General features: G+C 39.3%; 1 protein-coding gene across 1 annotated transcript; it reads left to right on the top strand.

Moving 5' to 3' along the window:
• The first annotated feature begins 349 nt into the window (after window positions 1-349).
• Window positions 350-9,095, top strand: e2f1 (E2F transcription factor 1). Its single transcript, XM_046057145.1, has 7 exons — window positions 350-1,727; window positions 2,082-2,181; window positions 2,929-3,148; window positions 3,486-3,638; window positions 4,346-4,460; window positions 4,559-4,841; window positions 5,762-9,095. The coding sequence occupies exons 1-7, from the start codon at window positions 1,476-1,478 to the stop codon at window positions 6,001-6,003; spliced, it is 1,365 nt and encodes a 454-aa protein (XP_045913101.1). The 5' UTR covers window positions 350-1,475; the 3' UTR covers window positions 6,004-9,095.
• The last annotated feature ends 7,568 nt before the right edge of the window (window positions 9,096-16,663 follow it).

Raw genomic sequence — 16,663 nt, 5'->3', positions numbered from 1 at the left:
GAAGTTGGAGGCAAACGTTTTGTGCAATGTCACAGGCAATAGTTTGAAGGAGAGCAACATGCTTCATTTCTTGCATCGTACAAGAAATGCTATGTTAATGTCATGTAGGTTGTGGGAACTTTAACAGACAGAGCGTACTGCTTGTACACATTTTTTCGTGGAACTTAAATGCACCTTCGCATCGATGAATATGCGCTCGGTAAAATGACAGACCATATTTTACACCAATCAGAGGCCGTCCGTCCCGCCCTACGGAAAGTGCCGCTTTTCGACCAATGGTAACCGTCAGATTTGTCCACGTGCCAGTTTCGCGGCAAAAAAGGTTTCGCGCGAAAACCGTCCGATCCTTGTTTAGATGTAGATCAGCTGGGACAATAACAACAATAACAGCCGAGAACTGGGTCGGGACAGCGCTTTTGTAAATGGACCGCGCCCGGCGTGAGCTGCCAAAGGACCAGCGGCTGTTGTTTTAAAGGATGCGTTTGTTCCACCGCTTTATTTCCTTACATTTCCAGTGTGTCAGACTGCTTCCTGCGTGCCCCAACAAAACGAGGGGGTAGTAGAATTGCGGCTAATAACTTAGCTTGCATGCTAATCTGCCCTATATTTTCATATTCAACGGTATCTATGTATACTCCGCTAAACTACCTGTCCAGTTATTACATATTTTCTCGAAGACGCTTTTGAGTTATGGTGATGCATTTTGCGTTGTTAGATATTTTATTTCGATAGCTCACTCCTGTAATGCTGCTATAAAGTTTCAATAGCCATTAAACTAACCCCAGTCTTAGGTGTAATGAGAAATATAGTTTGTTTAGCCTTAAATAGCTAGTTTACCGGGATCGCCAGGTTGTGTGTTAACTTGTTTCAGTCTTTGTTGTTAGGACATAAGCTAGCTCGTTAGCAGGGTTTTTAGCTGTGTTAAGGGCAGTGTGGCCAGGCCTCGCGGCTCTACTGTACTGACAAGAGAGATGAAAACAAAAGATTAGCCTGATCCCTGGCTAGCTTGCTAACCTCCAGCGTTTATTAGTGCCACGGCCTTTTCGCGACTCTCTTCGATAGCATATCGGCGGCGGAGCCTCAAGGCTTAACGTTGGTATGAATTTAGAAATATTATTGCTATAACATCCTGTCTTGCTGTTTCACCACCAGCCTATAATTGTGTTCATCAGTTAGCTTCCAATAGGTTATGATTTATGTTTAGTAATATTGATTTTATTGATTTATTTGTAGTAGCTTGTTTATAAACAATAAGATGGACAATAAAGAAAGAGGAACTTTTCAAAGAACTGTTTAAGCTGCCTATAAACACCAGCAAGCAAAGTTTTAGAAGGTTTCACCATTGTTCCTTAAATTCTGTAGAGCATAGCAAATCCAATTGGCTGTTGGGACTCTGTCAAACTGCAGCATCTAAGTTTGTGACCTCTCAGCAACCCCGTAGTCCAGTCAGTGAAGGGGTACTCAGTGACACTGCAATGTCAGAGACACTGATAACAGGGCAGACATCGGAGGATCTGTTGGCTGACTTTGAGACGTTGCTGAACTCTGGTAGTATTGAGCTAGGCGAGGACCATCAGATAGTGATCATCACCAGCCCCAGCAATGAGGGACTCCACCCGGCCACTGCACCCACCAGCACAGGGGAAATCCTGCTGTTTGCCACACCACAGGGCCCTGCTGATGTGGGGACCCAGGACAAGAGACGACCGGCTCTTGGAAGACCTCCGGTGAGGCAGACAGAGTTGAGAAAAAGTAAACAAGTGAAAAGGGAGGTATTTAGCTCAGGGGTTGTTCTTTAACATATTATATTGAAATGTTTACATGAAGGCTGTCCGTTAGCATATGCGGAAATGTTTACATGAACTTTCGTCTGCCTGTGTAACGAAGCTTTCCAAGGTTTTCCACCTGTTGCTTTAAGACATTTTGTTTTTGCTTTTCACTCAGCAGGGGGTTTCTTTTTTAGTCGTTTTCGCTTTCCTTTCTTCTTCTTAATTCATAAACAGTGTGTCATTGTAATAACATGTAGTAGTGTTTTTGACAATGGGTATGTTTCTTTCTACAACCATTTTGTGTTTCTTTAGGTAAAGAGGAAGTTGGACCTGGATAGTGACCATCAATATGTCAGCACTGTTCGACCGTCCATGGGCCAAGCACCACCCTCCACACCTGCCCCTCCCAGAGGTACACACGCACTCACAGCTTATTCTGCTGATTGATTGTTTTTATTTCTACCATTTTTATGGTAGGTCTCAGTCATTGACAGCATTGTGTTGGAAAGATTTGTGCAGTCGTGTTCATGTGCGAATATATGCTCTGCATGCAGCTCTGCCATCAAATACTTTTTGTTGGGTCAGTGGGATTGTTTAAATATGTCGGTATAAACTGGTTACAACACATTAAAGATCTACTGTTTACTAGGATGTAAGCGTTGTGGAATTTGATAGAATGTATTATTTTGCAAATATAAACATGTGCAAATGATGGGCATATGTTTTTAATAGATGTACAGTATAACATGGGACATTAACTAGCCATTTGAAAAGTCATGTTTCATTTAAAAGTGACATATAATCATAACCCTTTACCCCTTGTCTCCCCTTCTTGCCCTTAAGAACCCATCGTGAAAAAACATTATTCTGACTGGCTGCCAGTTGCTTTTGACATGCCACATGCTTTATTTAACTCTAAAAGAAGTTTCTTTCCTGGACCGTTTAAATTTCATTTTGTTTCATTTCAGTTTTAATTTGCCATTTCCTCCAGGCCGATGCCTGAATATCATTGGGTAAACAGGATGGATCTATAATATTTCTGTTCTTAGCTGCTGTCTCAGTTTGTGCTGTAGGACAATAAGGGTGAAGTTTACAAGTAAAAAAACTACACAGTTTGGTTAAAGACAGAATTTTTAAACCCTTTTTTCTTTTTTTCCAGTTCCTCGAACCACGACGGAGAAGTCACGCTATGACACGTCCTTGAACCTGACCACCAAGCGCTTTCTGAACCTGTTGTCCCAGTCAGCTGACGGCGTGGTGGATCTCAACTGGGCCTCGCAGGTCCTGGATGTCCAGAAGAGACGCATCTACGACATAACCAATGTCCTGGAGGGAATCCAGCTCATCTCCAAGAAGTCAAAGAACAACATCCAATGGCTGTGAGTATAAAAAAGCCTGAATGTGTTACCAGACTAGATACTGCTATTGTGAGGAAAGTGGTGACTTGTTACAGCAGCAAAGCAGAAAAGTATAAATAAGGAATAAATATGACATATACTTAAACAAATGCAACACTAAAACATAATAAGCATAAATACAGTAAATGAGAAATCTGAAAACATGAATTACTACAGTAGTAAAATATTAAAAATGACATGTCTTTGAAATCCATAAACCACTTTATTATTTTTTATTATTGTTTTTAATTCAGTAATAATATATTTTTAATTAATTTCATTTCATTTAATTAATTTTCTGTGCCACCTTCCCCTGCAGTGGTAATCGTGTTGATGCAGCATTGGTTTCCCGCCATAAGGAGTTGCAGAGGGAGGTATGTGACCTCACAGAGACTGAGGAGCAGCTGGACGAACTCATTTCCAAATGCAGCCTACAGCTCCGACTGCTCACAGAGGACCCACAGAACAATAAATATCCTTTAGACCAGTTTTAGGGGTCCTAAGTGTTTCTCTGAGACCTAAACTGACTACAAACCAACAGCAGCTCTGATGGTTAAGACTGGCCAGAGGTGAGAGGTAAGCTGATAGGATGATTCAAAGTTATTGTAGCAGCACGTGTCATGTTCATGTAAACTTTATGTAAATTCAAATGTATATATTTTCCCGATTAATATTTATTTACACAGCATATGTTAGACGAGCAATCTTGTGAACGAATGGTCCCTGGTTCAGTCCACAGAGGATCAATGCAAATCTGGCGGTGAATTAAAGAGTTGAACAAGACCGTTACAAAGGTGCCCTTAAACAAGGGACCTAAATCCCAAGCAGTTTGGGGTTTAGGTCCCTCAGCAAATGTGCGCTGACTAAATAAGTGTAAAATAAAATAAAGAAACATGGCTCCTCCTGATAATTGGTCATGGTATAAGACTTTCAAACAGACCATGTAGATGTTACAGTGCATCATTTGTAGATACAGCAGGACAGTCCACAGAAGTTCGATGTGTAGCCGCCTTGGTAGATTGGCGACTGCTTAGTGGCTAGCACTATAAATAAATTATAGTATTTTTTTTAATTTTGCCAACCTGCAGAGCCAGCAAAATTTTTCAAGACAGTACTGGGTCTACGTCTATGACATCTACTTGAAGCGGTATTGCATTCCTTAATTGTTATGCTCATCACGTTGGGCTATGTGCGCTGCCAGGACTTACGGAAGTCATTTGATTCCCCGGACCAGCTGGTCATGGTGATCAGAGCTCCACCAGAGACCCAGATGCAAGTTTCAGAACCCAGCAAGGTACCGGTCTTGAATGTTGTTCAGCTTTCTGAAACGTGCGTTTACTTTGAGGTTGTGATGTTTTCCCATGACAGTGCACATTTGTCTACATCTCTTAGGGTTACCAGGTGTCACTGAAGAGCACACGTGGTCCAATCGATGTCTTCCTCTGTCCAGAAGACAGCGCTGGGATCTGCAGCAAAGTGACAGGAAGTAGTCCCTCAAAACCCAAGTCTGACCCCTCTCCGGTCCCGTCTCCTACACAACCCACAGACCAATCACAAGCCAGAACATTCACAACTGCTGTGGAAGTGGGTTTATCACCACCAGCGTCCACGTCATCCACAGTGACAGCAGCCTCTCAGCAGGACCCCTCGTCACTAGCGTTAGAAGGTGACACAGGTGAGTGTGTAAACACTTCTTAAGCCACTTCTGCTGCATAATCCAGTTCTCTTTTTGCCCATCCAGAGTCAAAGCAAAGCAATAATTTCAGTAGCAGTAATGTGAGCAATGCAGCCCTGAACCAAATGGTAACATTTCATTATTGTTAAAGCAAAAAGAAAGTAGATCCTGTGCACATCCAACCCTAGTTGGGTACAGCTGCAGTAAGAAGCCATCTTTTGTAGGAGGTGATTGATTGTCTACACCAATCACCTGCTTCCTCATAAAATAAGGCTTCCATTACAAAATTTCATATTTCCAAGTGGTTAATGGATGTAGATTTCTGTATAGTGAATGTGCATCAAAACAATATAAAAAAGTGCAACAGACATGCTCTCAAATCTTTTGCCACCTTATACATCAATAGGCATAGCATAATAAATACAACAATAGATAAATAGAGGAAAATATAATAATAATAATTTTAACTTCAATGTTTTTTCCCCTCAAACATCATAACTGTAATAATGATTTAATGATTTAAAAGCATGCTACTGAAGTAATAGACCTTTCTCACAGCAGACATTTAGACTTGTAATATCAGGGAAAGCACAAGTGTTAATATTGTTAACAATGGTTTTGATCCATTTAAGTGTCCCAGTGAGCCGTGCCAGTGACTGACATGCATGATGCTCTACCTGGATTTTTGAAGCTGACACACTAAATCAAACATAGTCATCCTTAATAATTATGCCTGTGCTTTTCTTGCTATGAAATGTCAACATGTGTGCTGTAAAAAAGGCCTATATGAGAATAATCTGTTGCTGTCAAAATGGATGATGCACTCTTTGTTAATATGTGTGGTTACTATGTTATTGATCAAAAGCCAGCAACAACAGATGTCACTGTGATCCAGTATTTTTCACATTTGACTTTAACAGAAGCTTTCCTGGGAGGTGACCCGTTCCCCAGCCTTGGAGACATGCCTGATTTTGACCTCTCACCCCTCTCATCCTCGGACTTTCTGAATGGAGACGGCCTGTCCCTTCCATTGGACGGTTTCATCAACCTGTCCCCCCCTCACAGTCATGACTACCACTTTGGACTGGAGGACCATGAAGGCATCAGTGAACTGTTTGATTGTGACTTTGGTGACCTATCACAAGTTTTGGGGGACAGTTAGATGAAAAAGAAGACGAGGAGCATGTGGGCTTCTAGATTTAAGACTTTTCCTCTGTTGCCTGGGGCTTCCTGAACATTTTATGGACAAATCTTTGTCAAAAACCCAGACTGATGTGTTAGTTGTGAGCTGTGGGAAAGTGTTTTGTTTAGAAATTGCCCGTGACCCCTAAAATACCACCCCAACTACAAAAAATTCCCCAAATTGTACAGCACATTACTAGCACTTCTCGTTGGCCATTTAAATATTTTAGACCAATTTAGCTTTAGTATAGCTATTTAAATTATTTATATAAATTTTATGTTGATATTTTGTACCAGGTGAGGTTTCTGTTGTTGATAATGTTTTATTCAAGAGGATTGTGCAGGTGTTTGCGTGTAGAGTATGGACTCATAGGGCTGGTTTCCTTAAAGGTGATTAGATTATTACATGCTGCATCTCATAAGGCTGGTTTCTTAAATGGCCTAGTCTGAAGTATTTTCTCCAAAGGGGAAAACTTTGCATCCCGCAGCTGTAGGCTGAAGCTGCTTTAATCTAACCAGCATTAGGAGTGCAGATTCAGTGATGGGCTGACCAAAAGCATGGATCTATGGTGCAGTTTCAAATGAGCACAAAAGAAAGGCTTCTTCATTAATGATTAGTTTTGTCTAAAGCACTGGAATCTTGAAAGACTGGTTTGACATTCAAAGTATCATTGCCCCAACTTAATGACTAGATTGTGCTACAGTATCCCACAGTGGATTAACAAGAGTTTGTAATAAATAGCTTAAGACCAACAGATGGGCTGTCTTTACAGGGCTGTTCATATGTATGTGAAAAATGAACACACAAACAAAAAGAGGTAAGATGCTTTTGGGGAGCCTCCATATTATGATAAATAATGTGGTTTTGAAAAATCAATTAGCAATTAAAATCTGAAAGGTTAAGATGTGTTTTGTTGGTGTCCAGGAAACCAGGTGATAATAGTCTGCTGCGAGTAAAAACTAATCTCTCTAGTCTCTATTAGGTTGATGGGCATTTAGCCATAGTCTCAGGTGTTGGGAGCAGAACAAAGTCTTAAATCAATTTTATGATGCAAAGATGTATGAGAGTGTAACTTCAGATCCTTTTCATGGGTGTTGTGTAGGTTGTTAATAGGTTTTTACAGGTTTAGAAAAAAAGATATTTTGGCTTCAGGGAGGGATTAAGTGGAAGTGATGGACTCTTGATAGGAATTCAAAACAGGGACATCCTGTTACTCCTCGGTATGCACTTCAAATCAGTTCAGAAAGTTTTTCTTCATACCTTTTAAAATCAGTGACCCCTCTACCAGTGAAGGGAGTTACCTGGGATTTCTTATCTTAGCCCCAAAAGGATCGATTCCTTTTTGTTTTTCTATGATAGTCACATCAGGCTCCATCTTCACGTACTACCACATGCTGTGGTTCTATAAAAACAACATAGATTTTCAGTTGAAATAAGCAGCAATAACAAAGATGTTTTTACATCATGTACTCAGAGTTTGGGATGAAATCTTGTCCTGCGTCATGTATTGTTGTTCTTAGAAATGTCTGCATCAAACATTTTTTCTTGTTCTAAGTTATGTAAGCTAACATGTTTTTTGCATTCCTGACATATTGGGTTTTAATGTATGCGGGTGCATGTGTGTAGAAAATACAAATTGTTGTGTTGAATTTCATATTTATTTAAAATCTCATTGAAAAAAAAATGGTACACAATATTTCATTAATTTTCAGCCAGGAACCAGCTTTACACCAATAGTTTTACTTGGTAACTCCAAGTAAACCAGTGTGTGCTGTAGTGGTGAAAGAAGTATTTGTACTTGCAAGAGGCTTGTAAATTAGCTTCTCATTAGTAGCACCTTTTATATTTTACCATGCCACCGATAGAGAATATATTGCCCTGTCTTACATGTTGTGCATGTGCAACCTTTGCATTGGCTAATGATGCAAAAAAAAATTTCAGGAATATGGTATATTTGTCATTTTGACTGAACTGACTAATGTGTGACTTAATTCTTTGTACCTTGTTTAATCACAGTCTTCTCTGTCACATCAGTTTGGTTTAAAGAGATCTTCATGTTGCAGGCAACATTGCTAATCTAAGGTTGTACATGTAATCTAGTGTAGCCTTTGGGTGCCTCAAACTGTCATGTGAATGTGTGAAAACCTTATAACTACAGTCATGTTTTGTTTTCTTAAATGTTTATCTTCAGTTCTGTGGAAACCTTAAAATCCAGTGTATAATTTCGAAATCATCTGAAAAGTTTTCAACTGATGGCAGCGATATGAGCCCCTAAAATGTTGGGCTTGTTTTATAAACCTTTTATCCCTTGAATGTATCATATTTTTTGTCTGTCTTGGCCTTTAAACTCAGCTGAACTGATCAACATTGTTTTGCAGAATGCGAGCAGTTCATGTTGTCAACCTTTGTGAAAGTTGTGTCATGTTGTGGTTCTCTGCAGGACAAATGCAGTGCCTTGTTGAGGTAGGAGATTTTTTGTGTATGGTCATGGTGAAAGAATACAATGTTTTCAGGTGTTTTGTATGGTTTTTGTGAAGTTTTGTTTGAAAGAAATTCAAGATAATATTTGCACCAGGGTTGAAATCAAATCACCTTCAGTTAAAATTTAAAAAGATACTTCTGTGTAAGTGTCTTTGGGAATTGTAGGAATCAAAGCATGTATAGCAAGACAAGCGGGATTTTGTGAATGAATGAATCAGTGCTGTATGAATCCAAGCTATACACTATGAATATCTATATGGTGTTTATACTAAGGTGTCTCTTCATGTGTTGAAGTCACTGTTGGATGCAAAAAAGGTTTACAAGCGCAATCTGCTTACAAATGCCATGAAATTGTTGTGGTTTAACAGAATGAAAGTGAATTGACACCAACCCTGATATAGTCACCGTTCAAAGTGCTTTTACGGGAAACTTATCCAGCAACTTAACTCAATCCCAATTATTCTGTGTTTCGTTTTACAAATTATATTTTTGTTGCTACATACTGGATTAAAAAAATACAGGTTCATACTTATACACCCTTTTGTATCAAATTTCTTTGACAAAAATAAAAAGTAACTATTTTGATTTGATACATCTGACATCTCTGTGTAACACAAACGACTAACACCAGAAATTTAGTATTCCATGTAACCATTTGCATTAATTCATCCTAACTTGAATGAATGAGAATGAGTTAAATATTGTAAGAGCTACGGACATTTTCACGTCAGTGTACACAGCACACTAAGAAAGGATTCCAGTGTAAAACCAAAAAGTAATTTCACATTTTTTTGGTCATCTGCACATGAACCACTAGTCTATGTATAAAATTACATTCATATACTTTAGGAGCACCAGTACACAAATTATGCAAACTGCATAGTGTAAGTAAAAGCAGTGATGCATAAACGTATACAAAACATACGTGGTTGTGTATGTGAGCTGTTCAGTCTGAGTAGGAGTCAATAAGAGGAAATCATTAGCATTTCCCAGATGGCAGGAGAAAAAGTAGTGAGAAATAAGATGTGATTGGTTGTGGACTTCCTGAAGTCATTGTGACACAGTGATTTCTTACATTGAACATGTTATCTTTGCACCAAGAGGGGAGATCTTCCACCTCACACATTTACTGTAAAGAAATATACAATACATTATCTTACAATTACCAATATTAGAAAAGGGCAGAGACTGTGAAATTATAACTGCCAGAAATAAGAAAGTAAAATACACTGAGAGGTCAGTTATTCATTTTCCAGTAGTATTCAGTACAGACAAGTTCTCACTTATGCAGCTAGATGGAGCCCTTCACCCAAGACAGCACAGAGGGGACCAAAAACAAATCCAGTAAGTAAAGTCCAGTATGTAGTAGTGAACAGTCGTTGGATGAGTTTTACACGTTGTAAATGATTAGTAAAATATAACCTTACATAGAGGTATTGCTTATTACAGGGTTGTTGCATTGGATTGATTTACAGTGTGTGCAGCAGTTTCTGTTTTTTTCAATTAGTGTACTGTATTTGTGTGCTAAATGTCATAGAGCTGGATTTGGTTATTAAATCCTGATGAATTCAAATCTCATTCTGTTCAGTTTTGTGAGTAAAACATGCTAATACAACATTGTAAACTAGGTCATCTTATAGTCCTTGAAAACTCTCTCATTGTCTTACAGTCAACTAAATTTAAAGCTTATGACCTTTTGTGCACTAGCATCTCTAAAGTAGATACATGTATTTCACTGTTTAACAAATTAATCTAGTTTGTTTACGCCATACTAAAATCAAAAGGTTAATGGACATGTTGATTTTTTCAAGTCTTAAGGAAACCGTCTCAAGGTCAAAGAGCGGTATTCAACCCAAACTATTTTTTGGTTAGAGTCCACCCTTCATATGTGGGTACTTCCCAGTTTATAATGCTGGTTTAATAATTGTTAAAACTCATTGTTGCTGGAGCGTGACTTGCAGTTATGGACCACTGAGTGCAGAACATAGAAGAAAAATGTTATTCTGATGGTGGATGGCCACATAAAAAGACAGACAGAGATGTTCATTAGTGTGTAGGTGGATAGTTACTTGTAACTCTTTTCTTTTTTTTAAAAGATGTTTTTAACGGTTTTTTAGCCTTTATTCATGATAGGACAGCTGGAGAGTGACAGGAAAGGTGGGGGAGAGAGAGAAGGCATGATATGCAGTAAAGGGCCGTGGGTCACACTCAAACCATGGCCTGCTGTAGCAAGGGCTAAGCCTGGTACGCACACTCTAGCAATGAGCTAGCGATGTATTGCAATGTATCACACTTGTACTGTTCAAAGGGTTTGGAGTGAATGCAAGAAATGGTTTTGCAGTTATGATACTTCTTGTATTTCAATTGAGGAACTATACACTATGTGTATTATTGTTATTATTATTTCCATTAGGAAAGTGAGGGACTGAGTATGGGATTACTGCTGACATAAATAGCTAGAAAACAATAGAAAAAGTGACTCATTTTGTAGCAGTATTGTGGATCACAAAAGAAAAGGACACCTAGCAAGACATAGAGTCAACTAAACTAAATGTTATACTTGATGAGACCACCTGTGTTGAATATTATATTACACTGTATGGTTAGATACCATCCTTCACTTGCTTCTGCTCCCCCGGTTGTTAACCTTAGTTTAATAAATAATTGCTACTGGGTTGGGATTTTTTGCCACTATGGACCGCTGTGAGCAGAAGATAGGAAAAAAAGGGGGAAAGAAAGGAGGGTGAAATGAGTTGGAAGGTGAAACCTGCTTATTATTACTTCAGTCACTTGGAACTCCTATTGTCAGATCATGGACTGCATACAACAGAAAATATATAACATCTGTGGTGAGTTCACTCTGCAAATCATGCTTAATTTAAAGCATGTGTGCAGTTGGAGTTACTGTTATTTTAACTTTGATGTAATTAATATTAATATTTTACATAAATGTATTATTCAAGACTGGCTTGGCAAGACACTTTAACAATCTTTTACTAACCTATCCCAGATCAGATGAATCACATGCAAGTATTATTTCAACATAAATCAAGTAGATGGAGTTAAAATGAGTGACTTAACATTATTACCTTTTTATCCAGATATTTTACTTGAGAAGCTGTATATTTATTTTACCTCACTGTTCAAACAACTGTTCATAAGTACTCCCTAAGGTGCTATTAAATCTACAAAGACAGGCTGTACAGTTATCAATGTAAATAGCATGGGTACAAAGCAGGGTACAACATGTAGGTAGGTAGGTTTATTGTCACAATATAACAAGTTATAGAGTGAAATTGTGTTTTGTAACACCCTTCTGCTACATAGCAGACAATATACATTAACAGAATGACAACATGTGAACAACGACATGAAAAGAAAAAACTCAGCAGAGCTACTATATATCCATCAGCAGCCAGAAATCCTATGATTCATCCAAAACAAGTGGTGTCAAAATGGAATGGCTCGCTTCTATGACCTTGTTACGACCTGGCTCATGGAAAATAACATAAACCAGATGGATTTGGTAAAGAAAAGTGATTTATTGTAGGGTAAGAATTGACACGCAGTGAACGATAACAGAAAAAGGGCCAATTGCATGCTGCTTAAACCAGTGAAAACAATATAACCAAAAAGAAATCTCTAGCACGTTACCCTACACAAGGTAACAGAAACAACAAATGATTTCAAAACCAAAACACAAAGTGAGCAGCACCCTTACACCTCGTGAGGCTAACACAAAACAACTACACAGATGTAGCGAAAATTGGTAGTGTAACTCAGCCTGGGCCCTATTTCCATAAACAAAGTTAACATCAATTATTCCAAATAACACACTCGTGTTTGGCAAACAGTGGCCTGCACTACGAAGGGAATTCAACCTACTCAGAGTTAACTCAGGGTTATCTGGCAAACTCAGGGTTGACAAACTCTGACCGCCTACACTGGAGTTAAACAGTACTACGACGGTGAATAAGATGTTGGTTAGTTGAGTTGGTGTTAACCCGGTGTTAAATTAATTGGAGTTGTGCACGTTCGCATAAAAGGGGTGTATTCGGCCGTGCAGGCATGCTCCGTATTTTCCCCAAAAGAATGCAGGTTGATTGTGTCACGATCCATATGAGTAGTTCAAAGACATAATAGCAGCCAAATGTAACACCTTGGCGGCCGACAAAGCCAGCGAGGCTTGTTGGCATCGCATTGACTAAATTTGTAATTATTTTCAGTGTTTTTATTGTAGGCTAATTCTCTGTTATGTATTTTACTGCCATTGCTTTTCAGATGATCCAATGTACATGCCACTGGATGTCCAAATACAAGAATACATTAAGAGTGATTATGGGTTGGTGTACATGGGCACCTATTTAAACATTAGTAGGCGACCGTGGTTGTTTGGTCAGGTATGTGACACTCAACATTCAACTATCATGAATGGATCATGTATAATCATAGCATTATTTGCAGGTAAGAATACAGTACAACTATATTTGTGTTTTCATGCGTGCAGTATGTGCCTGGGGTCCTAGAGGCATGTCTGGAGCTCTAGCAGGTCAGCCTCCAGCACCTCAGTGACAAACACAAAGACTACATTCTACGAGCAGACCCTGTCTACCTCAGCAGGGTGATCTGTGCTATGGTGAGACAAATACTGTATGTATGTACAATAAATATGTATGAGAGGCCCCATGAGAGGTAATTCATACTTTATCTCACACACAGCATCATAATAGCACACGTACATCACTATACTCTCATGCAAACACTACTATACCTTCATACATGCACAATCACTCATAAAACATCTTATTTACTATCATACTCAAAGACTTACACACTCTTATATCTCCTTATACAACATTTTACTGTACCAGCTTGAAGAAATTATACTCTAAAAACCCCTCTAACAGCAAAAATTAAATAGTTAACATTTTGATGAACTTTGACCTTTCACCAAAACAGTTCCTTAATAGGTGACATCATTGTTTTCACATGTTCTGCTTCCTAGTGTCATCTACTATTACTGGTACATATATCAAAACATTTTACTGTAGCAACTTGGAGAAATTATCCTCTAAAAACCCCTCTAACAGCGAAATTAAACAGACAGTTAACATTTTGAGTGAACTTTGACCTTTCACCAAAACAATTCCTTAAAAGGTGACATCAACGTTGTTATGTCATCTCCTTCGTAGTCTCATCCACTATTATTGGTACATATATCATAACATTTTACTGTACTAACTTGGAGAAAGTAAACTCTAAAATAAAAACCCCCCCAACAGCAAAAATTTAACATGCAGTTACCTTTCACCAAAACTATTCCTTAACAGGTGACATCACCTTTTTCATATTTTTTGATTCCTAGTGTCATCCGCTATTACTGCTACATATATCATAACACTTTACCGTACCAACTTGGAGAAATTATACCAAATATCCCCCCAACAGCAAAAATTAAACGCTTAAAATTTTGACTGAACTGACCTTTGACCAAAACAATTCCTTAGTAGGTGACATCACTGTTGTCACATCATCTCTTTCCTAGTGTCACCTACTGGTACACTGGTACAAATATCATCATATTTTAAGCTGCGTTCACACCGAAAGCGAATTTAATATTTGCCTTGCTTTACCCGCGCGAGTTTGACCGCTGGACATTTTGAATGTTCACACACACGTTTTAAGCAAATAAACACAGCCCGCGGATACTACAGCTTTATGAACACACAGTAAACCCTTGGCTGTCATTTAATTGCAATAAACGGACCAAAGTGATGCCGAAATAACTACAATATGATGCCGTTTTGTTAGACATATGAATTCATACTTTGTCAGGTCTGTCAGCAAGTCAGCAGGACTTTTAAAATACATGTTTTCTGAATGGAGTTTGGATCGATCAGGGCTATGCTATGCTAACCTGTTCACAGTAAAGTACAACTACAGCTGGAATAAAGTTACAGACACACATTTTCTAAACTCACCAGGTAGTTCAACTTCCTCGCTTTCTTTTCTCCAAGTAATGTCCAGCTTTGTCCGGTTTTTATATAAAAATTAAGTATTAGTCCAGCAGAACTCTGGTGCCATCCGACGCTAACAACAACAGTGGAACCGGTGCATGGAAGATCACAGTTGTCATATCGTCTCCTTTCTAGTGTCCTCTACTGTCACTGGCACAAATATCATAACATTTCACTGTACCAGCTATGAGATATTGCACTTCAAAAATCTCTCCAACAGCAAACGTTAAACTGTTAAAATGTCTGAACTTTGACCGACTGATTCTCCGTGTTTTTCACCTCTTACTCTTTCTTGCACTTTTTTAGATTAGAAAAGACATCAAAAAACACTACACTTAGAGCTGTCAAATGTGGACTAGATTGTCCCAGAGAGGCCAAAAAAATCATTAGACCAGGTCTACTTAAATAGCACTATACCTAGAGCTGAAAAATCTGGACTAGATTATTCAACAGTGGCTACATTTTCTTTTTAAAGATAGTTTTAGATTTGTGAAACCTTTATTCTATTTGTGAAAATGAAAAAAGGGCGATTTATATATATTATTTACATGTAATCCACATTAGACCAGTTCCGGATCAAAAAACACTATACCTTGAGCTCTGAAATCTGGATTAGATTATTCCACACAGGCTAAGGTTTCCACATGCCATCAAAGTTCAATACTGAAAGAAATCCATCCATCCATTGTCAACCGCTTATCCTGCGTACAGGGTCGCAGGAGGCTGGAGCCAATCCCGGTTGACATTGGGCGAAAGGCGGGGTACACCCGGGACAGGTCGCAAGTCCATCACAGGGCCACACATAGACAAACAACCACTCACACTCACATCCACACCTAAGGACAATTTGGGAGACACCAATTAACCTAGCCTGCATGTCTTTGGATGGTGGGAGGAAGCCGGAGCACCCAGAGAGAACCTACACGGTCACGGGGAGAACATGCAAAGTCCACATAGAAAGGCCAGGGCAACCAGGGTTTGAACCCATGACCTTTGCACCACCGCGCCGCCCGGGAGAGCAAACATATGCTAAGAATAAAAAAATAAAACAAACTGAACAAGAAAAACCTCTCAGACAAACATCTTCCCTACCTTCCAAAAATTATATAGCAAATTGTGTCATTTTATAGTTTGAACTCTCACTAGCCATATTATGAGGTTCACATTAGTCAGCACTCAACCTTCCTATTCCTCTGCTAGCTCCATGCCTTTCACAAACAAATTAAACGGCCCCCCAATATGTTCTCTTTATATTCCATTTATACTGTTTTTTTCCAAAATTGGATGCTACGGTTTAGTTGTAAGACTATTTTGACTCACTCATGAAACTTCTGAATTGAAGATATTGGATTTTTCTTTTTTATCTTTGTCATACTTCTGTTTAATTTCTACAAATCACATCATCTCAGTGTGGCATATACAAGTTCTGAATCTCTAGTCCTATTGATGCGCATGTTCTAAATATAGCTTCTGCTTTCCCTTGAGTGAAGTGTCAGTTTCCCCAAATGGGACTGTATTGAGACAATTTATTGGATTCTTTAATAAATTTTATTACTCCAAACCATACCTTTATCCTATTTTTAACAATTGGATTAGTAGTTCTGTTACGTGTGGTGTGGGGACAGAGAGGACCCAAATGCAACGTTCGGAGGGAAGGAGGTTTATTGAGGGAAAAAGGGGTAGAGGGACTGGAGGGGAGGGAGAGGTGGATGCCGGGGAAACACAGGCACGGGGAACCGAGGAGGCGAGGGAGAACAGGGAGGATGCCGTGGGGGAAGTCCGAGGAGGAGAGGACCGGTGGATGAGCCCAGCCGACTGAACGGAGGACGAGGGTGAGTGAACCTGGGAGGGAAACAGACAGAGAGACAGGGTTAGGGATAACGGAGACAAAGCACAGGGAAAATGTGAGGAAACAAGAAAGCCTGAACACAGAGGTGGCACCGGGTATGGAGCAACGACGATCAAGCAAGAGTGGTGTGGAGAACCGGGGTTGAAATACAGGCAGGGATGAGGTTGACTACTGGCAGGTGTGGCAGGCTGACGAGGTGGCTGATGAGGTGCAGGTGCGGGTCATTGGCTGGGCTCAGGAGCAGAGGGAGAGAGAGAGCACACACAGGGGAGAAAACACAGGGAGGCAGGCA

The sequence above is a fragment of the Micropterus dolomieu genome, linkage group LG08 (assembly GCF_021292245.1).
Source record: "Micropterus dolomieu isolate WLL.071019.BEF.003 ecotype Adirondacks linkage group LG08, ASM2129224v1, whole genome shotgun sequence".
NCBI classification, from domain to species: Eukaryota; Metazoa; Chordata; class Actinopteri; order Centrarchiformes; family Centrarchidae; genus Micropterus; species Micropterus dolomieu.
The sequence above is the reverse complement of the archived record's forward strand: the minus strand, read 5'-3'. Positions and strand labels throughout refer to the sequence as shown.

Bases quoted from the DNA above. Each gene is read 5' to 3' on its own strand.
- e2f1 (XM_046057145.1), top strand. From the start codon at position 1,476: ATGTCAGAGACACTGATAACAGGGCAGACATCGGAGGATCTGTTGGCT. The intron at 1,728-2,081 runs GTGAGGCAGACA...GTGTTTCTTTAG, and splicing joins CGGCTCTTGGAAGACCTCCG to GTAAAGAGGAAGTTGGACCT. The intron at 3,149-3,485 runs GTGAGTATAAAA...CTTCCCCTGCAG, and splicing joins AAGAACAACATCCAATGGCT to TGGTAATCGTGTTGATGCAG.